General features: G+C 45.8%; 1 protein-coding gene across 8 annotated transcripts in view; it reads right to left on the bottom strand.

Moving 5' to 3' along the window:
* dock3 (dedicator of cytokinesis 3) overlaps positions 1-27,935 on the bottom strand; it is a 366,286-nt gene that overhangs the window by 35,925 nt on the left and 302,426 nt on the right. For 4 of the 8 annotated variants that reach the window (XM_045705090.2, XM_045705092.2, XM_045705096.2 and 1 more), the window contains exons 21-34: positions 25,298-25,398; positions 21,701-21,782; positions 20,708-20,878; positions 19,488-19,592; positions 13,183-13,375; positions 12,576-12,703; positions 12,087-12,233; positions 10,464-10,562; positions 9,094-9,188; positions 8,353-8,428; positions 5,363-5,463; positions 3,233-3,291; positions 983-1,131; positions 124-209 (exon numbers count right to left, since the gene is read on the bottom strand). In XM_045705090.2, the coding sequence (XP_045561046.1) occupies positions 124-209; positions 983-1,131; positions 3,233-3,291; positions 5,363-5,463; positions 8,353-8,428; positions 9,094-9,188; positions 10,464-10,562; positions 12,087-12,233; positions 12,576-12,703; positions 13,183-13,375; positions 19,488-19,592; positions 20,708-20,878; positions 21,701-21,782; positions 25,298-25,398 (1,592 nt within the window). The remainder of the gene's footprint in view (positions 1-123; positions 210-982; positions 1,132-3,232; positions 3,292-5,362; positions 5,464-8,352; positions 8,429-9,093; positions 9,189-10,463; positions 10,563-12,086; positions 12,234-12,575; positions 12,704-13,182; positions 13,376-19,487; positions 19,593-20,707; positions 20,879-21,700; positions 21,783-25,297; positions 25,399-27,935) is intronic. The other 4 variants (XM_082967703.1, XM_045705107.2, XM_082967704.1 and 1 more) reach the window with 2 other exon arrangements.

The following is a 27,935-nucleotide window of genomic DNA, read 5'->3' as shown; positions in this document are numbered from 1 at the left end:
AGGTTACAGCCAACACGACATTATAAAGGTAGGAGGTAAAGAAACGGTTATTATAAGAGTGGATGTTACTGTGTGTGTGTGTGTGTGTGTGTGTGTGTGTGGGAGCTTTACTCCTTAACTCACAGCAGGCTGAAGAGCTCGCGGTAGTTCTCGTCTCCTTTCCCCTCAGACACCAGACTGTCTAGCTTGTCAATCAGCTCTGCCTCCACCTGAACACAAGTCAATTCAGGTGATGTTACAACAAGACGTAAACCAGTGTTCTTCTACCATTGTATCTGTGGGTTGTCAACACGATACACCAACCACCGTCTCCGAGGGAACATTTCTGCTGCAGATCTTGAGTAGAGCCTTCCCTGTGGCTCAGTTGGTAGAGCATGGTGTTTGCAACGCCAGCATGATGTGTGCAACGCCAGGGTTGTGGGTTTGATTCCCACGGGGGGCCAGTACAAAAAATGCATGAAATGTATGCATTCACTACTGTAAGTCACTCTGGATAAGAGCATCTGCTAAATGACTAAAATATAAATGTAGAGAAAGATAATTTTTTGTGAAGAAAAAAAAAACGGCAAACCTGACCTGATGCAATATAAGGTATGAACTCTGACCTGATGCAATATAAGGTATGAACTCTGACCTGATGCAATATAAGGTATGAACTCTGACCTGATGCAATATAAGGTATGAACTCTGACCTGATGCAATATAAGGTATGAACTCTGACCTGATGCAATATAAGGTATGAACTCTGACCTGATGCAATATAAGGTATGAACTCTGACCTGATGCAATATAAGGTATGAACTCTGACCTGATGCAATATAAGGTATGAACTCTGACCTGATGAAATATAAGGTATGAACTCTGACCTGATGCAATATAAGGTATGAACTCTGACCTGATGCAATATAAGGTATGAACTCTGACCTGATGAAATATAAGGTATGAACTCTGACCTGATGCAATATAAGGTATGAACTCTGACCTGTTTGAAGTTCCCATTCTTCCTCTGCTCCCAGTCCATCATGTCGTGGAAGATAGGGATCATGATGTTCCTGACCTCCCCCTGAGGCACCAGGGTCACACCCAGGAACGGACCTATCATACCTGGGATGAAGTGGATCTTGTTCTCACCTGGAGAGGACAGGAAGAGGAGTCAGACTGTACATCAATACAATCCAATGTGTCTGTTTGTGGTTTGACTAAATGCTGTGTGTGTGTGTGTGTGTGTGTGACAGGAAAGCATGGTAAGATAATAGGTAAGCAGTTATCTGTTCTACGCAATTTAAATTTGTTTTGTGTTGCAATACTTCTGATCACCTTTAGAGGTCAGTATTGCTAAAACATTTGACTGCTCAACTGAAATGGAGTGTGTGTTTGAGAGATACACTATATATACAAAAGTATGTGGATTCGGCTATTTCAGCCACACCCGTTGCTGACAGGTGTATAGAATCGAGCACACAGCCATGCAAACTCCATAGACAAACATTGGTAGTAGAATGGCTCATACTGAAGAGCTCAGTGACATTCAACGTGGCACAGTCATAGGATGCCACCTGTCCAACAAGTCAGTTCATCAAATTTCTGCCCTTCTTGAGCTGCCCCGGTCAACTGTAAGTTCTGTTATTGTGAAGTGGAAATGTCTAGGGGCAACACCGGCTCAGCCGCGAAGTGGTAGGCCACACAAGCTCACAGAACGAGACCGCCGACTGCTGAAGGGCGTAGCGTGTAAAAATCGTCTGTCCTCGGTTGCAACACTCACTACTGACTTCCAAACTGCCGCTGGAAGCAACATCAGCGCAAGAGCTGTTCGTCGGGAGCTTCATGAAATGGGTTTCCATGGCCGAGCAGCTGCACACAAGCCTAAGATCACCATGCACAATTCCAATCGTTGGCTGGAGTGGTGTAAAGCTCGCCACCATTGGACTGGAGCAGTGGAAACGCATTGTCTGGAGTGATGAATCACGCTTCACCATCTTGCAGTCCGACGGACTAATCTGGGTTTGGCGGATGCCAGGAGAACACTACCTGCCCAACGCATAGTCACAACTGTAAAGTTTGGTGGAGGAGGAATAATGGTCTGGGGCTGTGTTTCATGGTTCAGGTTAGGCCCTTTAGCTCTAGTGAAGGGAAATCTTATCGTTACAGCATACAATGACATTCTAGACGAATCTGTGCTTCCAACTTTGTGGCAACAGTGTGGGGAAGGCCCTGTGCTGTTTTAGCATGACAATGCCCCCAAAGCACAAAGCGAGGTCCATACAGAAATGGTTTGTCGAGATCGGTGTGGACGAACTTGACCCCATCGAACACCTTTGGGTTGAATTGGAACACCGACTGCAAGCCAGGGCTAATCGCCTAACATCAGTGCCCAACCTCACTCATGCTCTTGTGGCTGTATGGAAGCAAGTCCCCTGTCACACCCTGATCTGTTTCACCTGTCCTTGTGCTTGTCTCCACCCCCTCCAGGTGTCGCTCATTTTCCCCGGTGTATTTATCCCTGTGTTTTCTGTCTCTCTGTGCCAGTTCGTCTTGTACGTTCCAAGTCAACCAGCGTGTTTTTCCCCTGCCTTCGCTATTCTCTTTTTTGCTAGTCCTCCCGGTTTTGACCCTTGCCTGTTTTCTGGACTCTGTACCCGCCTGCCTGCCCTGACCTCGAGCCTGCCTGCCACTCTGTACCTCCTGGACTCTGATCTTTTTTACCTTTTTACCTGTCCACAACCATTCTCTTGCCTACCCCTTTTGGATTATTAATAAATATCAAAGACTCAAACCATCTGCCTCCCGAGTCTGCATCTGGGTCTCGCCTTGTGCCCTGATATCCCTGCAGCAATGTTCCAACATCTACTGGAAAGCCTTCCCAGAAGAGTGGAGGCTGTTATAGCAGCAAAGAGGGGACCACCTCTATATTAATACCCATGATTTTGGAATGAGATGTTCGACGTGCAGGTGTCCACATACTTTTGGTAGTGTATAAAAGAGATAGAGACATACATACATAATGATGGTGGGTATTCACCAAGGTTCTGAATGAATGATGGTGGGTACCTGCTCCACCCCCCCCCACCCCAAAAAGATAAATGTCAATAAGTTTCAGGATGATGGTGGGTACTCACCAAGGTTCTGAATGATTAAGGGTACTCACCAAGGTTCTGAATGATTAAGGGTACTCACCAAGGTTCTGAATGATTAAGGATACTCACCAAGGTTCTGAATGATTACGGGTACTCACCAAGGTTCTGCCACATGCTGAAGAGCTCGTAGGCCATCATCACCCTCATGTCACCATACCTAGCAACAAAACAACAGGTGCAGAGTTACAGACAGAGATCTCTGGCTATAGCACCGTGGACATGTATTGGATATTCTATCTATAGGATATTGATATTCCCACAGTTAACAGATGAGGAGATGTCCTGAGATGTACTGAGATGAACACAGAATTACAGAAGTCTACACAGTGTGTGCTTCAAGCGTGAGGGGAGTAAACTTAAGCCTCATACAGAGCTCTCCTCTAAAAGAATGTGTGTGAGAAACAGGAAGTGAACAAGGCAACGTGAGAAACAGAAAGGAATAACACAAGACAGAAGGAAAGAAAATTGAAGTAAGATAAGACAGAAAGACAATTAGACAGAAAGAGAGTGAGATGTGCTGCGTGCAGAAATAAACTAAAGCCTGGCTAAATGGGAGAAGATAATCCAAGATTTAGCATGTTGGGATTATTGCCTGGGATTGGCTCAGCAGAGAGAGAGACCCCCTGCCATGGCTAACACATTTAAAATACACACACACACACACACACACACACACACACACACACACACACACACACACACACACACACACACACACACACACACACGTCGTCTTTCTAGCTAATGTGTTATGAAAGCTTTGAACACAGACAGGCATCGGGCAGGCTAGCCTACAGACTGGTGCACGCAAGGCCAGTGTTGATCCAAACTCTACACGCAGCACAGCTCAACGGTGTTGAAAGACCAATAGCTGGTGTTCTGTCCGTGTCCCAAATGGCACCCTATTCCTTATTTAGTGCACTACTACCAAATGGGCCTTGGTCAAAAGTAGTGCACTATAAAGGCAATAGGGTGCCATTTGGGAGGTAACTCGAGTGTCTCTATGGGAAACAGCTCCATATAGATGTAGGATCTAATTTGATCAGGTCATTTTAAACTTGTAGTGTATTTGAGGTTGAAAAAAGGCTTCTGTAGTTTGTAATTTCCTTATGAAAAATTAAGCAAACCCTACAAAAAAAGAGAGAAATAGGGAGAGAGAGAGACAAATAGAGAGAGAGACAGAGAGAGAGAGACAAATAGAGAGAGAGAGAGAGTGAGAGAGAGACAGAGAGAGACAGAGAGAGAGAGGAAAGGAGAACATGAACGTGTGAACCGGCACAGACAGAGAGAACACATCCTGGGGTATTAAGGAAAGACCTTTTGATGGCTTCTGAAAGTAGGTCACTAAGTCCTGTCTGATACACCTGCTATCACTCTCACACTCTCAACATCACTGTCAAATTAAATGTCTTTCAGAGAAAATGAGTCTTGCTCATCATGGTTGACAGATTCATTTAAATGGTGTTTGTCTGAACGAAGGGGTTCAACTGATGTGATGATCATTGTCTCTAATAATCAATATTACATGATTAAAACCCAGAACTTTGGGCTACCTGAACCCTGGGCAACCTGAACACTGGGAAACCTGAACACGGGGCAACCTGAACACTGGGCAACCTGAACCCTGGGCAACCTGAACACTGGGCAACCTGAACCCTGGGCAACCTGAACACTGGGCAACCTGAACCCTGGGCTACCTGAACCCTGGGCTACCTGAACACTGGGCAACCTGAACCCTGGGCAACCTGAACCCTGGGCAACCTGAACCCTGGGCTGACCTGGGAGAACCCTGGGAAACCTGAACCCTGGGCAACCTGAACCCTGGGCTACCTGAACCCTGGGCAACCTGAACCCTGGGCAACCCGAACCCTGGGCTACCTGAACCCTGGGCAACCTGAACACTGGGTAACCTGAACACTGGGCAACCTGAACACTGGGCAACCTGAACCCTGGGCAACCTGAACACTGGGCAACCTGAACACTGGGCAACCTGAACCCTGGGCTACCTGAACACTGGGAAACCTGAACACTGGGCTACCTGAACACTGGGCTACCTGAGAGCCACAAAGTGGTCCTTCAAGCCAGATCTTGACTCAGTGATTTAAAGTTAATCCTCCTTTACAAACACTGTAGGTAGCTCCTTTTCAGCAAACATTGTAGCTGCTGTGTACAAACAAAAATAGTAAATGATGTTAGTGAGTGAGCAGCAACTCTGTGAGGAGTCTTACTTGTCCAACACATTCTTCCTCTTGGCTGGTGTGGTGCTCTCTAATTGTAGGCTGGGCTGGTTGATGTAGAGAACAGCCAGGCTGAAGTATGAATTCCAAACCTAGACAGAGACACACAAATACCATATACAGTAGCATTAAAAAAAAGTTCAATAAGAACCAAAAATGTACAATGTTCATCAATTTGTAGGTCATATAAAAAAAGGATTATATTCACACACATTCTTGGCACAACATTTTCCTAATCTTTTCACTTACAATGTTTATGTTTTTATGAGGTACGTCGTTTCTACTCTATCATCCATTACCGAATCAAATTCAGATCTGTAATCTACAAACTACTACATTCTATCATTTATTTACCAGCTGGTTCAATCCACTTAACATCCCTTTAAATAAAAATGGAAATCATGTTTAGTAGATGTCCTGAGTCAAGCAAGACATTCCTTCTTTATTATTTCCACACTAGGGAGTAGATTTCTTCTCATCTGGAACAACCTTTATTCATTAATCATGTAATTTACCCTTTACAAGGGAGGAAAGAGGGAGAGGAGAGGAGAGGAGAGAAGAGAAGAGGGGGGGAGGAGAGGGTGAGAGGAGAGGGGGAGAGGAGAGGAGCGGAGGGGAGGAGAGGAGGGGAGGAGAGAAGGATGAGAGGGGAAAGGAGAGGGGGAGGAGAGAAGAGGGTGAGAGGAGAGGGGGAGAGGAGAGGAGCAGAGGGGAGGAGCGGAGGGGAGGAGAGGAGGGGAGGAGAGAAGGATAAGAGGGGAAAGGAGAGGGGGAGGAGAGAAGAGGGTGAGAGGAGAGGGGGAGAGGAGAGGAGCGGAGGGGAGGAGGGGAGGAGAGAAGGAGGAGAGGGGAAAGGAGAGGGGGAGGAGAGAAGAGGGGGGAGGAGAGGGTGAGAGGAGAGGAGGGGAGGAACAAGAAGAGGAGGGGAGGAGGGGAGAAGAGAATAGGGGGGTAAGGAGGAGAGGAGAGCTGGGTGATTAACCGAAATGTCAGTTATTTTTTATTTTTTAAACAACTACTATAGTGATTCTGTCAGACAGCAGGCAGCAGCTCTATAGAGATGAGATGACTTAGTGATTCTGTCAGACAGCAGGCAGCAGCTCTATAGAGATGAGATGACTTAGTGATTCTGTCAGACAGCAGGCAGCAGCTCTATAGAGATGAGATGACTTAGTGATTCTGTCAGACAGCAGGCAGCAGCTCTATAGAGATGAGATGACTTAGTGATTCTGTCAGACAGCAGGCAGCAGCTCTATAGAGATGAGATGACTTAGTGATTCTGTCAGACAGCAGGCAGCAGCTCTATAGAGATGAGATGACTTAGTGATTCTGTCAGACAGCAGGCAGCAGCTCTATAGAGATGAGATGACTTAGTGATTCTGTCAGACAGCAGCTCTATAGAGATGAGATGACTTAGTGATTCTGTCAGACAGCAGCTCTATAGAGATGAGATGACTTAGTGATTCTGTCAGACAGCAGGCAGCAGCTCTATAGAGATGAGATGACTTAGTGATTCTGTCAGACGGCAGGCAGCAGCTCTATAGAGATGAGCTGACTTAGTGATTCTGTCAGACAGCAGCTCTATAGAGATGAGATGACTTAGTGATTCTGTCAGACAGCAGCTCTATAGAGATGAGATGACTTAGTGATTCTGTCAGACAGCAGCTCTATAGAGATGAGATGACTTAGTGATTCTGTCAGACAGCAGCTCTATAGAGATGAGATGACTTGGTGATTCTGTCAGACAGCAGCTCTATAGAGATGAGATGACTTAGTGATTCTGTCAGGCAGCAGCTCTATAGAGATGAGATGACTTAGTGATTCTGTCAGACAGCAGGCAGCAGCTCTATAGAGATGAGATGACTTAGTGATTCTGTCAGACAGCAGGCAGCAGCTCCATAGAGATGAGATGACTTAGTGATTCTGTCAGACAGCAGGCAGCAGCTCTATAGAGATGAGATGACTTAGTGATTCTGTCAGACAGCAGGCAGCAGCTCTATAGAGATGAGATGACTTAGTGATTCTGTCAGACAGCAGGCAGCAGCTCTATAGAGATGAGCTGACTTAGTGATTCTGTCAGACAGCAGCTCTATAGAGATGAGATGACTTAGTGTGATTCTGTCAGATAGCAGCTCTATAGAGATGAGATGACTTAGTGATTCTGTCAGACAGCAGGCAGCAGCTCTATAGAGATGAGATGACTTAGTGATTCTGTCAGACAGCAGGCAGCAGCTCTATAGAGATGAGATGACTTAGTGATTCTGTCAGACGGCAGGCAGCAGCTCTATAGAGATGAGATGACTTAGTGATTCTGTCAGACAGCAGGCAGCAGCTCTATAGAGATGAGATGATGACTTGGGAATAAAATAATAAAGTTATCAATTAAAACAAATATTGTATAAACACAGCTGAAATATTTGATTAAAGTAATGTGAATAAATGATGGTTAATAAGTGATGAGCAGTAATGGACAGTCACTACCATCATGGGACTTTTATTAATTGTTTTACTCTGTGTAGTTACAGCATTCAACCCACATAATGTCTACAAATATAATTGTAAAGCGTGATTATTTTTAATAATCGAACCGAAACAGAGCCAACCTCTAAAAGCACCTGCTGGGTACTGAGCTACTACTGAGCTGCAGGGTGCAGTAAAGACACAGCTGATTGGAGGCAAGCTGTGTGTGTGAGTGTGTGTGGTGTGTATGTGTGTGTGCATGTGTGTGTGTGTGCATGTTTGCATGCTTGCTTGTATGGTGTGTGCATACGAGCATACTTTGTTTTTATGTGTGTGAGTGTTTGTGTGTGTGTGTCAGTACTCTAGCTCCTCGTGTGTGTGTGTGTGTGTGTGTGTGTGTGTGTGTGTGTGTGTGTGTGTGTGTGTGTGTGTGTGTGTGTGTGTGTGTGTGTGTGTGTGTGTGTGTGTGTGTGTGTGTGTGTGTGTGTGTGTGTGTGTGTCACTCTGTCAAAATCACAAACCTTGAAATCAAAGTCAGCTTCGGTGAAGTTTTTGTTCAGAGCCGGGGACAGACACTGGGCTGTCGTCACTATGATGCTAGAGGGGGAAATAAAACAATACTAAAGTCATAGCCTGGGTACCAGTTTAAAGTCATAGCCTGGGTACCAGTCTAAAGTCATAGCCTGGGTACCAGTCTAAAGTCATAGCCTGGGTACCAGTCTAAAGTCATAGCCTGGGTACCAGTCTAAAGTCATAGCCTGGGTACCAGTCTAAAGTCAGCATCCAGGATTAAAGAACATGTTTTATTCCATCCTGTCTGATGATAGAGAGGAGGAGCTTCTGTTCCACATGCTTTATGCAGACCAGCAATACATCATAATACATACATCTTGAATTAAATCATTACAAGAAAAAACATAAAAAGGAGGATGGATGGAGGTGTGTGTATAAAAGGGGTGGATGGGATGGAGGGTGTGGTCTATAAAAGGGGATGGATGGAGGTGTGTCTATAAAAGGGGGATGGATGGAGGTGTGTCTATAAAAGGGGGATGGATGGAGGTGTGTGTATAAAAGGGGGATGGATGGAGGTGTGTCTATAAAAGGGGGATGGATGGAGGTGTGTGTATAAAAGGGGGATGGATGGAGGTGTGTGTGTATGTGTGTGTGTGTGTGTGTGTGTGTGTGTGTGTGTGTGTGTGTGTGTGTGTGTGTGTGTGTGTGTGTGTGTGTGTGTGTGTGTGTGTGTGTTCAGGACAACACACTTGCTGGTCAGCAGCCTCATCACGTTCCAGTCCCGGGGAAAGACACTGAGCTTCATCAGGTTACGAAACACACAAAAGATCTTCAACAGGAACTCCTGAGAAAGAGAGCGAGAGAGAGAACAGGAGCGTGTGAACCGGCAGATAGAGAGAGAGAGAGAGGAGAGAGAGAGAGAGAGAGAGAGAGAGAGAGAGAGAGACATCTGTGCAGTACAATATAATAATCTGTCTATAGTAATTTGCAATATTATATTAGTTGTATGTGGGCCATATTATATCAGTAATATGTGTGTCAGGTTTATCAATGACTCTCACGTCTGGTGTGTGTTATGAAAGCTGGCGCTGTAACATTTGCATAACAAAAGCAACCTGTCATGGCCTGGATACCAGTCTGCCTAAGGCTTATGACAGGATGTACGATGAGTGGATTCTGGCGATCAGCTCAGCTCTCCAGAATGTACTCCACTGTCTCCCACCAACTCTTCCACATTCATTGTTTATATTCTTTTTATCAATTCCCCATTACATACGTAACCAGCTGGTCTAGTAAATGTACTGTTAATCCCTGTCATTTGGTGACCTTCGTTTCTGTTAATGCATTGTATTACAGTCGTTTACTGTTCCCAGTCTCGTAGTGGAAACGTTCAAAACAGAGTTCAAAATCTGCTACCCTTTTGGTTAATTGTGCGCCGCCTCACGGGTCACGGCCGGCTGTGACACAGCCTGGGATCGAACCTAGGTCTGTAGTGACACCTAAAGCGCTGCGATGCAGTGCCATAGACAGCCGCGCCACTCGGGAGGCCTGTCCTGATAATGTTGAGTGAGCGGGTAAGCCTGAGCACGCCAACCTGCTGAGCTGATATGATGTTGCACTTCACTAGCAATAGCTCAAGTCCAGGCAGATTGAAAGGGAGGCAGACAGGCGTACTAGAGAGATTCATGCGATTTGAAAGAACCTGAATTTTCATCAGGATATTTTTCTACTGTATTTATTTGTCGGCTTTAGGCCTATGTATTTTAATTAGTTAACGATGGCAGTTATAGTACTACTTGATTTGAATACTGCTGCATTGGCCTAGGAGATCTCTGATTTTCATGTACTAATTTCTTTAGCTGCCAATGGATCACAGTGTATCAGTGTGTCCGTGTGGAAAAGGCTGGTGCTCTTGCATTAGTTGGTGTTTTAACTTTTCGATTTTTATCATTTTAATTCCGATTTTTATGACCACTTGACAATCATTGTATTGCACGCGCAAGCGCGTACACACAGGAAGTCCCGTGAAAAAAAACAGGCTCGCCTATAGAAATCAAATTCCCATCCAACTGATTGTGGCTCCGACCCTGGTGTGTGTGTGTGTGTGTGTGTGTGTCACCTTCAGCTCCTCTTTGCTCTGGAAGTTGTCCAGCAGATGTTGGAAATGGATTTCAGACATCTGACGCAGCAGGGATAGGAGGCAGGACACATACTCTCCCTGCCAATGAGAACACAGGCACACGCATGTCAGCCAATCACAGTGCCCCGTGAGCCACCCGATGACCAATTAAAACATAGGTGGGAAGAAGGGGGGGGGGGGGGGGGGGGGTAAGGATAATGAAGATGAGAGACATGATTGGATAGGGGTTTGATTCAAAGCAGACAGTACAGTAAGTTAGTTTGAATTAGTTTATATTAGTTAATGCATTCAACTGTAGTTAATGGGTTCCTAACAGTGCTAAGTTTATAAAATGTTTCAAAACTGGCAATTGATATCAAACAAATACATTTAAGATGAAACATTTTGGGCCTTGCTGAAAGCATATCTTTAATTTGACTACATTATATTATTGTGAAAACATATGACTATATTCTTCCAAAAATAATTAAACTCTGATTGATAATATATGAAAAGCTACAACTGACAGGGGAGACAACAGGATGAAGGAGAGAGGGAGAGAAACATGCAGGGACAGGAGCTTTGGAGGTGTGGAGTGAGGAGGAGAGAGAGAGGAGAGGGAGAGAAACATGCAGGGACAGGAGCTTTGGAGGTGTGGAGTGAGGAGGAGAGAGAGAGAGAGAGAGAGGGAGAGAAACATGCAGGGACAGGAGCTTTGGAGGTGTGGAGTGAGGAGGAGAGAGAGAGAGAGAGGGAGAGAAACATGCAGGGACAGGAGCTTTGGAGGTGTGGAGTGAGGAGGAGAGAGATAGAGAGAGAGGGAGAGAAACATGCAGGGACAGGAGCTTTGGAGGTGTGGAGTGAGGAGGAGAGAGATAGAGCGAGAGGGAGAGAAACATGCAGGGACAGGAGCTTTGGAGGTGTGGAGTGAGGAGGAGAGAGATAGAGAGAGAGGGAGAGAAACATGCAGGGACAGGAGCTTTGGAGGTGTGGAGTGAGGAGGAGAGAGATAGAGAGAGAGGGAGAGAAACATGCAGGGACAGGAGCTTTGGTGGTGTGGAGTGAGGAGGAGAGAGATAGAGAGAGAGGGAGAGAAACATGCAGGGACAGGAGCTTTGGAGGTGTGGAGTGAGGAGGAGAGAGATAGAGAGAGAGGGAGTGAAATATGCAGGGACAGGTGTGTTGGAGGTGTGGAGTGAGGAGGAGAGAGATAGAGAGAGAGGGAGTGAAATATGCAGGGACAGGTGTGTTGGAGGTGTGGAGTGAGGAGGAGAGAGATAGAGAGAGAGGGAGTGAAATATGCAGGGACAGGTGTGTTGGAGGTGTGGAGTGAGGAGGAGAGAGATAGAGAGAGAGGGAGTGAAATATGCAGGGACAGGTGTGTTGGAGGTGTGGAGTGAGGAGGAGAGAGATGGAGAGAGAGAGAGAGGGAGAGAAACATGCAGGGACAGGAGTGTTGGAGGTGTGGAGTGACAGATGGAGATAGGGATGAGGATGAAAACCAGGGACTTAGGTTCCTCCAACGTCCGCCAAGACGGAGTACTGCCTGTCCCTTGAGCTAAGGATGGGAGATGACAAGGAAAGGATGACATAGATAGTAGAAGCAGATTGTTAGTTACTAACAGTGATCTCAGCCGTGCACTGTGGGCAGCGCTGGCCTCTTACCGCCTCCTGGGACTGAGACTTGCTCATGATGGCCAGCAGGGTCTGGAGTAGCACATCCAGGAGAGACTCGACCATCATCTCTATGTCCTCCTGCACCGGGGTGTCCTATGGGGAGATATGAATACATAGAAAATACATGAATATATCAGTATGGCAGGCTGTGTAAATCTACCTGCTCTGTTTGTATGGTACAGACTAGAGTTTACCAGCTGGTCTTGATGATGGAGAAGATAGAGCCTAGAATGGTTTACCAGAGAGCTGGTCTTGATGATGGAGAAGATAGAGCCTAGAATGGTTTACCAGAGAGCTGGTCTTGATGATGGAGAAGATAGAGCCTAGAATGGTTTACCAGAGAGCTGGTCTTGATGATGGAGAAGATAGAGCCTAGAATGGTTTACCAGAGAGCTGGTTTTGATGATGGAGAAGATAGAGCCTAGAATGGTTTACCAGAGAGCTGGTCTTGATGATGGAGAAGATACTGCTGAGGATGCCAGAACAGATGAGCAGCTCTTTCTGCTGTCTCAGGTGTAGGTGGATGTGATGCAGGACCACGGGAAGCAGGATTCTACGAGACTCTGAGATACAAAGAGGGAGAGAAAGAGAGAGGGGGGAGCAGAGAGAGAGAGAGAAGCAGAGGAGAGAGAGGGGGATGCAGAGAGAGAGAGGGAAGCAGAGAGAGAGGGAGAGAGGGAAGCAGAGAGGAGAGAGAGAGAGCGAGCGAGCGAAAGATAGGGAAGCAGAGAGAGAGAGAGAGAGAGAGAGATAGGGAAGCAGAGAGAGACAGAGAGAGAGAGAGAGAGAGCGATAGGGAAGCAGAGAGAGAGAGAAAGTTTTAGAGCGTTTACCTACAACTGACCAATACAACAGTTAACGATAACTTTAGTATTTCATCCATTCACCTCCATGTGGATCTCATATCTACTTGCATATTGTAATGTTAGTGCTATTGGAAATATCGTAAACTCCGAAACCACAAACACAAAAACTGCTGTAAAGCTTCAAAGTGATCATAACTCACAGCTTCCGTATATAATGTCATCTAAGTGGTAAATACCTGGGAAGGAGAATAGGTGGCTGTCAACGGTGCGAGCGATGGACTGCAGTTTGACGACGTCCATGGACTGTCCGATGTGTACGGTGCTAGGCATGCTGCCCAATGTGCCCCGCACGAACTCTGCCACTTCCTGAACTGTAAACATCTGAAGCAGTTCGTCAAAGATGGCCGGGAACGAGTTCAGCAGCGCTGCCTGGGGGTGGGGAAGAGACGGAGGGAGGGAGGGTGAGAGAGAGGAGAGATAGGGAGGGGGCCAGAGGGACCAGCTCCATACTCCACACTGGACTGACGGCTCGGGAGTGTGGTGTGGGTGATTTGGGGTGGTGTGAGACAAAACTGTCAGGCCTGTGAAGGAACTACAGATGTCGGATCTTAATATGACCCATTTCATCGCTGGAGGAAAATAATCCTGCACCAGGAGGATTTGAATGGATATGTAATAATTAGAATTGCCGCCAAAGGCCAGCTGGAATTGATAAAATGGTGGCCCTGCCGAGGGTCTTGCAGGTTCCTGCTCGACTTAACTTTTTTATGGTCATTTTTTTGTTAAATAGTTTGTTTGGTCAGAATGTTGGTGCAATAATTTCCAACGACCTACAAACACTTCTACAACATGAATCAGAATAGCCTCCCAGATCAGGAATAATACATTCACTCCTCTGTTCCCCGCACAGCGGACTTACCTGTTGCTGAAAGGACGGGCTACATGGCCTCCTCTTCCTAGTACTCTGATGGCTAATGTCCAATCGCTGTTCATTGACTACAGTTCAGCATTCAACACTATTGTTCCCTCCAAGCTCAACACCAAGCTCAGAGCCCTGGGTCTGGACACTACCCTCTGCAACTGGATCCTGGACTTCCTGACGGGCAGACCACAGGCTGTGAGGATCAGCACAATACCTCCTCTACACTGACTCTTAACATAGTGTCCTCAGTTCTCTGCTGTTCTTCCTGTTCACCACTTGGCTTTGCACAAGACCACTTCCATCATCAAGTTTGCTGACGACACCCCAGATGTAGGCCTGATAACCAACAACGACGAGTCAGCCTATAGGCAGGAGATAAATCAACTGGCATGTCAACAATCTCTCCCTCAACGTCAGCAAAACAAAGGAGTAGATTGTTGACTTCAGGAAGCAGAGGAGGGAACATGCCCCGATCCACATCAACAGGACTACAGTAGAAAGAGTCACACATCTTAAGTTCTTGACTTGGACCAACAGCAGGCCTTCCTGCTGCAGGCCTTCCTCTGGCACCGTTTCAAGTAAATGTCCTGGATGGGTGGGTGCACGGTCCCAGTGATGTACAGGGCCGTCTTCACCATCCTCTGGAGGGACCCTGTGGTCGTGGACGTAGTAATTCCCGTACCAGGCCGTCAGGACGCTCTCGATGGTGCAGCTGTATTATTTGGAAAGGACCCGGGGCCTCATGCTGAATTTCTTCAGCCGCCTTAGGAAGTAGAGACGCTATTGCGCTGTCTTGACAAGAGTGGTGGTGGACAACACACCACTCTGTTACTCTGTGGGCTGTACTGTCTCGAGGAACTAGTACTGTTCTAGTTACTCTCTGTGGACTGTACTGTCTGGAGGAACTAGTACTGTCTGGAGGAACTAGTACTGTTCTAGTTACTCTCTGTGGGCTGTACTGTCTGGAGGAACTAGTACTGTCTGGAGGAACTAGTACTGTTCTAGTTACTCTCTGTGGACTGTACTGTCTGGAGGAACTGGTACTCTCTGGAGGAACTAGTACTGTTCTAGTTACTCTCTGTGGGCTGTACTGTCTGGAGGAACTAGTACTGTTCTAGTTACTCTCTGTGGGCTGTACTGTCTCGAGGAACTAGTACTGTTCTAGTTACTCTCTGTGGGCTGTACTGTCTCGAGGAACTAGTACTGTTCTAGTTACTCTCTGTGGGCTGTACTGTCTCGAGGAACTAGTACTGTTCTAGTTACTCTCTGTGGGCTGTACTGTCTCGAGGAACTAGTACTGTTCTAGTTACTCTCTGTGGGCTGTACTGTCTCGAGGAACTAGTACTGTTCTAGTTACTCTCTGTGGGCTGTACTGTCTGGAGGAACTGGTACTGTTCTAGTTACTCTCTGTGGGCTGTACTGTCTGGAGGAACTAGTACTGTCCTAGTTACTCTCTGTGGGCTGTACTGTCTCGAGGAACTAGTACTGTTCTAGTTACTCTCTGTGGGCTGTACTGTCTCGAGGAACTAGTACTGTTCTAGTTACTCTCTGTGGGCTGTACTGTCTGGAGGAACTAGTACTGTTCTAGTTACTCTCTGTGGGCTGTACTGTCTGGAGGAACTAGTACTGTCCTAGTTACTCTCTGTGGGCTGTACTGTCTCGAGGAACTAGTACTGTTCTAGTTACTCTCTGTGGGCTGTACTGTCTGGAGGAACTAGTACTGTCTGGAGGAACTAGTACTGTCCTAGTTACTCTCTGTGGGCTGTACTGTCTGGAGGAACTAGTACTGTCTGGAGGAACTAGTACTGTTCTAGTTACTCTCTGTGGGCTGTACTGTCTGGAGGAACTAGTACTGTCTGGAGGAACTAGTACTGTCCTAGTTACTCTCTGTGGGCTGTACTGTCTGGAGGAACTAGTACTGTCTGGAGGAACTAGTACTGTCCTAGTTACTCTCTGTGGGCTGTACTGTCTGGAGGAACTAGTACTGTTCTAGTTACTCTCTGTGGGCTGTACTGTCTGGAGGAACTAGTACTGTCCTAGTTACTCTGTGGGCTGTACTGTCTGGAGGAACTAGTACTGTTCTAGTTACTCTCTGTGGGCTGTACTGTCTGGAGGAACTAGTAGTGTTCTAGTTACTCTGTGGGCTGTACTGTCTGGAGGAACTAGTCAATCAGGGATCGGGTTATTTGTGCCAGAAGGGGCGTGGGCCGAAATCGACCCTACGACAACACAGTAGGCCTATATGTACGTGCTGAAGGCAGTGGCTCTAACCACCAGACGACCCCAGGACACAACAAAACTACACTTTAACAGTTCATTGTAACCTTAGGATACACCACACACTTGTTTGTCGTAGCCGAGTGGAGACCGATATCTATCTGGTGTTATTAAGCTGTATAAAACTACGGTTGTTGATGTGTATGGCTGCACTTCAGATACAATTTTGTACATTTGAATGTTGCAGTAATTGGACCTTAGCTGCCCTATAGTGTAATTTTAGATAGCAAGCCCTATCGCATTGTTTTAGATAGCAAGCCCTGATCCCAATGACTCAACTTGTCACGGCTGTTTAAATGATCGGACCAACGCACAGCATGGTTGTGGTTCCACATACTTATATTTATTGTGAAACGTTGCAAAACATCCAAATACAAAAACAACAAACTGTGACGCAGAGAGGAAAACACACTACTCAAAAGATAATCACCCACAAAACAGGAAGAGAAAAACCCCTACTTAAATATGATCTCTAATCAGAGGCAACGAGGATCAGCTGCCTCCAATTAGAGATCAACCCAAACAATCCCAACATAGAAATAGAAAAACTAGAACTTAAACATAGAAATAGAAAACATAGAACAAACACCCCCTGTCACGTCCTGACCTACTCTACCATAGAAAACAAAGGTGTGGACTCCAACCGCACCTACAAAAACAACAATGGAAACCCCCTAAACAACAACCCCCCCCCCCCCCCCAAAACACAAAGGGTAGGGTGGGTGACTAATGTCTAAGGCGGCGGCTCTGGTTCCGGGCGTAGAACCCCCACCGCCCGCTGATCCCCCCCACTTCTGTATGCCCAGAGGAACCAGACCATGGATCATCGCCGGAGGCTTCGGACCGCCAATCGCCGCTGAAGACTCCGGGCTGCAGACCGCCGCTGAAGGCTCCGGGCTGCAGACCGCCGCTGGAGGCTCCGGGCTGCAGACCGCCGCTGGAGGCTCCGGGCTGCAGACCGCCGCTGGAGGCTCCGGGCTGCAGACCGCCGCTGGAGGCTCCGGGCTGCAGACCGCCGCTGGAGGCTCCGGGTTGCAGACCGCCGCTGGAGGCTCCGGGTTGCAGATCGCCGCTGGAGGCTCCGGGTTGCAGACTGCCGCTGAAGGCTCCGGGTTGCAGACCGCCGCTGGAGGCTCCGGGTTGCAGACCGCCGCTGAAGGCTCCGGGTTGCAGACCGCCGCTGAAGGCTCCGGGTTGCAGACAGCCGCTGAAGGCTCCGGGCCGAGGAGCGTCGCTAGAGGCTCCGGGCCGAGGAGCGTCGCTGGAGGCCTGATGCATGGGGCTGGCATATGAGGCGCCAGACTAGTAACACGCACCTCAGGGCATGTGCGAGGAGCAGGCACAGGACGTACTGGGCTATAGAGGTGCACTAAGGGCCGACTGCTCACAGCAGGCACTGGCTGTACCGGGTTATGGATGCGCACTGGAGGGAGAGTGCGAGGAGCAGGAACAGGACACCTCAGACTGGGCAGGCGCACTGGAGGCCTGATGCGTGGGGCTGGCATAGGAGGTGCCAGACTAGTAACACGCACCTCAGGGCAAGTGTGAGGAGCAGTCACAGGACGTACTGGGCTGCGGATGCGCACTGGAGGTCTGGAGCGTATGGCTGGCACAACCTGCCCTGGCTGGATGCTCAACTCAGCTCGACAACTGCAGGGTGTGGGCACAGATCGCACCGGCCTGTGAATGCGCCCTGACGACACAGTGTGCATCACCGCACAACACGGTGCCTGCCCCGTTGCTTGCTCCCCACAGTAAACACGGGAAGCTAGCTCAGGGCTCCACCCTGACTCTGCCCAACTCCCCGTGTGCCCCCCCCCCAAATCTTTTTTGGGGGGGCTGCCTCTCGCACCTGCTTCTTCGTTGGTATCGTGCCTCCTCTCATCTCCGCTCTGCTCTTGCTGCCTCCACCTGTTCCCATGGAAGGCGATCCCATCCCGCCTGGATCTCCTCCCATGTCCAGGATCCCTTGCCGTCCAATATCTCCTCCCAAGTCCACTTTTCCTGCTGCTCCCTTCCATGCTGCTTGGTCCTTCGGTGGTGGATGATTCTGTCATGGCTGTTTAAATGATCGGACCAACGCGCAGCATGGTTGTGGTTCCACATACTTATATTTATTGTGAAACGTTGCAAAACACCAAATACGTGAAAATACAAAAACAACAAACCGTGACGCAGAGAGGAAAACACAGTACTCAAAAGATAATCACCCACAAAACAGGAAGAGAAAAACCCCTACTTAAATATGATCTCTAATCAGAGGCAACGAGGATCAGCTGCCTCCAATTAGAGATCAACCCAAACAATCCCAACATAGAAATAGAAAAACTAGAACTTAAACATAGAAATAGAAAACATAGAACAAACACCCCCTGTCACGTCCTGACCTACTCTACCATAGAAAATAACAACTTACTATGTTCAGTATGTTGACACAACTGCCCCCACATCGAGAGAAAGAGATCTGCTATTTTTTTGCCTCAACAGGAAAGTTCTCCACAACATAACAGTAATCAAGTTAAGATCCGACATATGTACCATGTACCTAGGAGGTTTGAAATTGAGGGATCCTATCAGAAATGATTTGAGATTTCCCCATCCATAGATGGAATTATTGATACTTTAGCTACTGGGTACCATGGATCACCTATGGCCTAACAGTCCAAATGAGACAATCCTGGGGAAAGTAGTGTGGATGTATCTACAAGCACGACAGGCATCACACAGAGTCATCACACAGTCATTACATAACACAGATTGAGGTGATTGATGTGATAGAGGTGTAGGTTGGTGAATGGAGAGCAGACGTGATGATGAAACAGTAGGAGACTGGAAAGGTTAATAACAAACCAAACACACACAAAAAAACACACAAAGGAAGCAAACCAAATACATTTGTAAGGCTTCATTTCAGCTGTGGGTTGGTTGCTGGCATGGTTGAGGGTCGGTCGAGAGGTAGGTTTATTTCTTGTAGTTTGCAGAAGGGGAGGTGATTTGGGGAGGAGGTTGGCAGATTAGTAGGGAGGTTGAGTTTCTTGCTGTTTGTAAAATGGGTTGATTGGTAATTTAGGAGGAGATAAGTGGATTGTTTCAGAAGTAATTTATAAAAGGGGTTGGTTGGTGGGTTGGTGATTTGAGAGGTGGTAGGTAGATTTCCTTCTGTTTGTAAAGGGGTGTTGGTTGGTTGGTGATTTGAGAAGTGGTAGGTGGATTTCCTGCTGTTTGTAAAAGGGGTTGGTTGGTGGTATGGGAAGTGCTTCATGGCAGAGTGAACTGGCGGAATTGATCAGAGGACACATTTGTCAGAGGATGGCCAATACTGGAAGGGCTGTAGCTACTTACTGAGAGAGGAGAGGGGCGAGGAGCATTGGAGCTCCAGGCCTGAGTACAGCTGTTGGGGCCGGGGGGCTGTCCCTGTCCAGAGTCAGGCTGGGAGACCTGAGAGGTCTGACCAGGAGGGGACAGGACAGTCAGGTGACAGGGAGGGTCCCGGAGGAGGGGGACATAAGGAGGTAACATGTACATAAGGAAGTTGCAAAAGTGGGCAAAGGGGGGCAAATGAAGACAATATAGTGGCACAGGTTAATTAAACTAAGGAACTTAAATTAAACTACGCAAAAAGATAACATTACAAACTATATATTGTAAAGTAACTGAAATAGCAAAGAGATACTAACTACTGTAGCTAGATTTGAAAATCAACATTTGGCAGCTGCAGAGCTGAAAAGAGAGGAAAGCGATATAACTGATGTAATGATGGGATAGATGAGGATTATGCCAACAATACAGCGTCCTCACACAGTAGCTAGTCTCTTCACTCCCTGGAGGGAATAAATAATCAATGGTGGATTGGTTGAAGTCTGGAAGTAGGTGACTAAAAAGTCCAGTCATTCTCTACACAGCCTTCAAAAGAGATTAAAGACAGAGTTACACACATACAGTATCTAAGATATCTTGATGTCCGGGAAGAAGATCAGTAATGAAAACTGCACAATGGTGACAGTCTAATCAACATTGACCCACCGCTAGGCTACTGCTAGGCTACCGCTAGCCTAGACTACTGCTAGCCTAGACTACTGCTAGGCTAGGCTACTGCTAGCCTAGACTACTGCTAGGCTACTGCTAGGCTACTGCTAGGCTACTGCTAGGCTAGGCTACTGCTAGCCTAGATTACTGCTAGGCTACTGCTAGGCTACTGCTCGGCTAGGCTACTGCTAGGCTAGGGTACTGCTAGGCTAGGCTACTGCTAGGCTACTATTAGGCTAGACTACTTTATGTTTATGCTTGGGTGTACTTTGTGTAGGGAGGACTTTAACCTATGTGAAGATGAGTGTCTCTGAGCTGTGGCTGTCCAGTCTCAACACAAAGCACTGTGTGCGTGTGTGTGTGTGTGTGCGTGTGTGTGTGTCTGTGTGCGTGCGTGTGTATGTAGATTTCTAACCTGTGTGAAGATAAGTGTCTCAGAGCTGTGGCTGTCCAGGCTCAACACAAAGAACTGTGTGCATGTGTGCGTGTGTGTGTGTGTGTGTGTGTGTATGTGTGTGTGTTTGTAGATTTCTAACCTGTGTGAAGATGAGTGTCTCAGAGCTGCGGCTGTCCAGACTGAGGACAAAGCGGATGGACTGGAAGAGCTCTTGGATGCTGGCTCTGAACTGTTCTTCCTCCATACCACAGGTAGCACGGGAGTACAGGATCCGAGATTGGATAATGAATTTCAACAGGTACTCCAGAGCCTGGGGTATGAGGGGGAGGGGGGAGAGGAGACAAGGGCATAGAAATGTTAGTCTCACATTGCCATACTTTTCAAGTCTTGTTCACTTGTGAAAACCGGAAATCAAGGTTCTGTAAACAACGTGTAAAGACATTACTTTCTTAATGTAGGCCTACAAAACAAATCATTTGATTAAGATAAGTATTATAAACCTGGTGGGGTTTCAGTCTACCATGATTTTTTTTATCAAACATTAAGAGGAGGGGAAACAATGACATAGAAACCTTTAAAAGGTGTGATATTTTTTTTAATAAATAAAAGCTTATTTATTTTTTTGTGAACTGTGATAGTTTTCAGACATAAAGGATTGAGGAGAACCATCCCAGAGACAGAGCTAGATAAACAGACAGACCCATGGGACATGGATGTGACCAGACATGCTTTCTAAGGACAGAATGGTGGTGCATCCAGTTTTTAAATAATGCGGATACAATCTATTATTTACAGGGAGCACTTTTACATTGCATTGTGGCATATTTTATATAAATGAGTAAACTTGATTAATAGTTTATTCAACTAGCTTACTGAGTAGTCTCCTAAACACATTCAATTTAATCTTTACTGTACAGGTATTGCATATGTAATGATTGTTTTCTGACCAGCTTTTTGCTGACCAGGAAAAAAACTTTGAGCCTTGTAATTTATTTAACAAGGGCCCAGAGTTTTTTTCTGGTCAGGTCACAGACATGGTCAAGGACATTTTCAGCACCCCCAACTCAAAACATTGCCCCGTGTCTATGGTCAAAAGGACAGGAACATCTTCCAGTGGAGCATGTTCTCCTACCCTCATTGCCTCCTGGATGTGGTCCTGTTTCACAACCTCTGCAGAACGGTCCATGTACCACTTCAGACAGCGGATCAACTCTCTGGATGGGACACACAACACAGGACAGACCATTCATCACAACATACAGTACCAGTCAAAAGTTCGGACACACCTACTCATTCCAGGGTTTTTATTTTAATTTTTTTTACTATTTTCAAAATTGTAGAATAATAGTGAAGACATCAAAACTATTAAATAACCCAAAAAGTGTTACACAAATCAAAAAATATATTTTTTATTTGAGATTCTTCAAAGTAGCCACTCTTTGCCTTGATGACAGCTTTGCACAGGCTTGGCATTCTCTCAACCAGCTTCATGAGGTGGTCACCTGGAATGCATTTCAATTAACAGGCATCTCTTTCAACCAACATAGGTCAGACAATGGTAGGATCTTCTTTTAGTACTGCTATGGGTTTCATGTAAATATGTATGATACTTTTCTTAAGTCTCTCTTAAAGTGCTAACAGTCAGTATCTGGATAACATGTGTGAAATGAGGTATATTTTCTGGGTTATTTAAATATTGAGTGGCTTTCATCAAGCTGCCCACTCAAACTGTAACTAGTGCCTGCAACCTGGTTCAGGTTATCAGTCAACATAACAGGGTAGTTACAAACAGCACAGGAATGAAATCATTAACATGTATTGATCACATTTTTACTAATGCTGCAGAAATTAGCTTGAAAGCAGTATCCAGATCCATCAGATGTAGGGATCACAATATAGTAGCCATATCTAGGAAAACCAATGTTCCAAAGGCCCTAATTTAGTCTATAAGAGGTCATGCAAGACGTTTTGCAGTGATTCATATTATGTTGATGTAAAGAAAATTTGCTGGTCTGTGGTGTGTAATGAGGAGCAAACAGACGCTGCACTTGACACATTTATGAAATTGCTTATTCCAATTACTAATAAGCATGCAACCATTAAGAAAATTACTGTAAAAACTGTTAAATCCCTGTGGATTGATGAGTAATTGAAAAATGTTATAATTGAGAGGGATGAGGCAAAAGGAATGGGAAATAAGTCTGGCTGCACAACTGATTGGCAAACATACTGCAAATTGAGAAATCATTTGACTATTTGACTATCATTTGACTGAATAAAAAGAAGAATAAACTACACTATGAAACAAAGATAAATGACAAAAGAATTGTAGAAAAAAGATTTGGAGCACCTTAAATGAAACTTTGGGGAAAAAGGCAAACTCAGCTCCATCATTCACTGAATCAGATGGCTCATTCATCACAAAACCAATTGATGTTGCCAACTACTTTAATGATTTTTTTCATTGGCAAGATGAGTAAACTTAGGCATGACATGCCAGCGACAAACCCTGACAATACACATCCAAGTATATCTGACCAAATTATGAAAGACAAGCAATGTCATTTTGTATTCCATAAAGTGATGGTGGAAGAGGTGAAACAACTATTGTTGTCTATCAACAATGACAAACCACCGGGGTCTGACAACTTGGATGGAAAATTACTGAGGATAATAGCGGATGATATTGCCACTCCTATTTGCCATATTTTCAATTTAAGCCTACTAGAAGGTGTGTGCCCCCAGGCTTGGAGGGAAGGAAAAGTAATTCCGCTACCTAAGAATAGTAAAGCCCCCTTTACTGTCTCAAATAGCCAACCAATCCGCTTGCTACCAACCCCTAGTAAACTTATGGAAAAAATTGTGTTTGACCAGATACAATGCTATTTTACAGTAAACAAATTGACAACAAACTTCCAGCATGCTTAAAGGGAAGGACATTCAACAAGCACAGCACTTACACAAATGACTGATGATTGGTTGAGCGAAATTGATAATACAAATACTGTGGGGGCTGTTTTGTTAGACTTCAATGTAGCTTTTGACATTTTTGATCATAGTCTGCTGCAGGAAAAACGTATGATTTATGGCTTTATACCCCCTGCTATATTGTGGATAAAGAGTTACCTGTCTAACAGAACAGAGAGGGTGTTCTTTAATAGAAGCATCTCCAACATAATCCAGGTAGAATCAGGAATTCCCCAGGGCAGCTGTCTAGGCCCCTTACTTTTTTCAATCTTTACTAATAACATGCCACTGACTTTGAGTAAAGCCAGTGTGTCTATGTATATGGATGACTCAACACTATACATGTCAGCTACTACTGCGACTGAAATGACTGCAACACTTAACAAAGAGCTGCAGTTAGTTTCAGAGTGGGTGGCAATGATTAAGTTAGAAATATTTAGAACTAACACTAAAAACATTGTATTTGGGACAAATCATTCACTAAACCCTAAACCTCAACTAAATATTGTAATAAATAATGTGGAAATTTGAGGTGACTAAACTACTTGGAGTAACCCTGGATTGTAAACTGTCATGGTCAAAACATATTGATACAACAGTAGCTAATAAAGTGCTACTCTACCTTCTATCAATAAGGCAGGTCCTACAGGCCCTAGTTTTGTTGTACCTGGACTACTGTTCAGTCGTGTGGTCAGGTGACACAAAAAAGGGACTTAGGAAAATTGCCGTTGGCTCAGAACAGAGCAGCATGGCTGGCCCTTGGACATACACAGAGAGCTAATATTAATAATATGCATGTTAATCTCTCCTGGCTCGAAGTGGAGGGAGGATTGACTTCATCACTACTTGTATTTATGAGAGGTATTGACATGTTGAATGCACCGAGCTGTCTGTTTGAACTACTGGCACACAGCTCGGACACCCATGCATACCCCACAAGACATGCCACAAGAGGTCTCTTCAAAGTCCCCAAGTCCAGAACAGACTATGGGAGGCGCACAGTACTACATAGAGCCATGACTACATGGAACTCTATTCCACATCCGGTAACTGATGCAGCAGTAAAATTTGATAAAAAAAACAGATAAAAATACACCTTATGGAACAGCGGGGACTGTGAAGCAACACAAACATAGGCACAGACACATGCATACACACACACACTATACACATACGTACACATGGATTTAGTACTGTAGATATGTGGTAGTGGTGGAGTAGGGGCCTGAGGGCACACAGTGTGTTGTGAAATCTGTGAATGTATTGTAATGTTTTTAAAATTGAATAAACTTCCTTAATTTCACTGGAGCCTAGAAAGAGTAGCTGCTGCCTTGGCAGGAACTAATGAGGATCCATAACAAACCCCAGGAAGAGAAGCTGCTGCCTTGGCAGGAACTAATGAGGATCCATAATAAACCCCAGGAAGAGAAGCTGCTGCCTTGGCAGGAACTAATGAGGATCCATAATAAACCCCAGGAAGAGTAGCTGCTGCCTTGGCAGGAACTAATGAGGATCCATAACAAATACAAATGTTGAAGCTCTCTGAGAATGGCACATCTACTTCATCTTTAGATCAATGATAAACCACTACATACACATCAAAGGATGAGGAGATAAACTAACTTAACTTTGAAGAGAAAAAACAGCTACAACAAAGGTGTGATCTTGATCAGCAAATAACCAGCTGGGGCTCAACTGTGACAAGGTCAACCATCTTAGCCTCAGCAGTGTCATGTCTTTTGTACGACTAACAGAAACTCACTTGTACGCCAGCGCTCCAGCAAAGTGCTTCTGGATGTAAGTGTCCATGACGGGACGGAAGTGATAGTACTTGCTGTCCCTGAGCAGATTAATGATGAACACCTGAGGTGAGAGAAAGGGAGAGAGGAGAGAGAGAGAGATATTCAGAGAGAGAGAGAGAGAGAGAGAGAGGGAGGTGAGGGGGGACAGAGAAAATGAGAGTGTTGGGGAGATGGCGAGAGAGAGGCAAGAGATAAATAAAGAGAGAGAATGAGAGAGAGAGAGTCAGGGATAGAGAGAGATAGGGAGAGAAAGAAAGAGAGGAAGAGAAAGCGAGAGAGAGAATGAGAGAGAGAGAGTCAGGGATAGAGAGAGATAGGGAGAGAAAGAGAGAGAGGGAGAGAAAGAGAGAGAGTTAGGCATAGAGAGCAAGAGGGAGAGAAAGAGAGAGAGAGGGAGAGAAAGAGAGAGAGGGAGAGAAAGAGAGAGAGGGAGAGAAAGAGAGAGAGGGAGAGAAAGAGAGATCCAGTCAGAAGCGCCACTCCTGTTTCATTTTTTACCAGGCTGAGATGAGGTTACACAGAGCGTGCATCCAATATGGCACCCTATTGCATTTAAAGTACACTATGTTTGATCATTGCATCCTGTTCCCTATATAGAGTATTACTTCCTGGTCAAATGTAGCGAATGTATTAAGAATAAAAAACTGAAATATCACATTTACATAAGAATTCAGACCCTTTACTCAGTACTTTGTCGAAGCACCTTTGACAGTGATTATAGCCTAGAGTCTTCTTGGGTATGATGCTACAAGCTTGGCACACCTGTATTTGAAGAGTTTCTCCCATTCTTCTCTGCAGATCCTCTCAAGCTCTGTCAGGTTGGATGGGGAGCAAAGAGTTCAATCTTGGTTTCGGGGCGGCAGGTAGCCTAGTGGTTAGAGCGTTGGGCCAGTAACTGAACAGTTGCCACATCGAATCCCCGAGCTGACAAGGTACAAATCTGTCGTTCTGCCTCTGAACAAGGCAGTTAACCCACTGTTTCTAGGCCGTCATTGTAAATAATAATTTGTTCTTAAGTGACTTGCCTAGTTAAATAAAGGTTCAATATATATATTTTTTTAATTCATCAGACCAGAGAATCTTGTTTCTCATGATCTGAAAGTCCTTAGGTGCCTTTTGGCAAATTCCAAGCGGGCTGTCATGTGCCTTTTACTGAGGAGTGGCTTCCGTCTGGCCACTCTACCATAAAGGCCTTCTGGAAGGTTCTCCCATTTCCACAGAGGAACTCTGGAGCTCTGTCAGAGTGACCATTGGGTTCTTGGTCACCTCCCGGTCAGGGTCCTTCTCACCCGATTGCTCAGTTTGGCCGGGCGGACAGTTCTAGGAAGAGTCTGGGTGGTTACAAACTTCTTTCATTTAAGAATGATGGAGGCCACTGTGTTCTTGGGGATCTTCAATGCTGCAGAATTTTTTTGGCCTCGACACAATCCTGTCTCGGAGCTCTACGAGCAATTCCTTCAACCTCACCTTGGTTTTTGCTCTGATATGCACTGTCAACTGTGGGACCTTATATAGACAGGTGTGTGCCTTTCTAAATCATGTTCAATCAATTTAATTTACCACAGGTGGACTCCAATCAAGTTGTAGAAATATGGAAACAGGATGCACCTGAGTTCAATTTTGAGTATCATTTTGAATACTTATGTTTGAATACTTATGTAAATAAGGTATTTCTGTTTTTTATTTTTTATACATTTGCAAAAATTTAGAAAAATCTGTTTTCCCTCTGTCATTATGGGGAATTGTGTGTAGATTTATGAGGACATGTTTTATTTAATCAATTTTAGAATAAGGCTGTAATGTCACAAAATGTGGAAAAAAGGAAGGGTTCTGAATACTATCTGAATGCACTGTATCTGAGAATAGGGAAGCATTTCAGGCTCTGCTCTATCATCTCTGTCTGACCAGCCATCGTCTCTGTCCGACCAGCCATCGTCTCTGTCTGACCACCTCCCATCTCTGTCTGACCACCTATCATCTCTGACTGACCACCTATCATCCCTGTCTGACCACCTATCATCCCTGTCTGACCACCTATCATCCCTGTCTGACCACCTATCATCCCTGTCTGACCACCTATCATCCCTGTCTGACCACCTATCATCCCTGTCTGACCACCTATCATCCCTGTCTGACCACCTATCATCCCTGTCTGACCACCTATCATCTCTGTCTGACCACCTCTAATCTCTGTCTGACCACCTATCATCCCTGTCTGACCACCTATCATCCCTGTCTGACCACCTATAATCCCTGTCTGACAACCTATCATCCCTGTCTGACCACCTATCATCCCTGTCTGACCACCTATCTTCTCTGTCTGACCACCTATCATCTCTGTCTGACCACCTTTCATCTCTCCATCCCCAACACAACAGATAGATAGACACCTCTAGAAGGAGACTGGGGGGAGGGATAAGTCCGTGACTCTGTTGTGAGGAAGTCTGGGCCAGTCTAAACACTCCCCTGAGATCTGGCCCTGCAGCAGGCAGCTGTCTGAGAGGGAGCTCCTAATAATCACTGGCTCTGGGCCAGCCCAGACACACTGGGACAGAGTCCTAAATAGTGTACTACTTTTGACAATACTTCACTATATAG

This window comes from Salmo salar, chromosome 22 (assembly GCF_965601325.2).
Source record: "Salmo salar chromosome 22, fSalSal1, whole genome shotgun sequence".
Taxonomy (NCBI): domain Eukaryota; kingdom Metazoa; phylum Chordata; class Actinopteri; order Salmoniformes; family Salmonidae; genus Salmo; species Salmo salar.
This window is presented reverse-complemented; position numbering and strand designations above follow the sequence as displayed.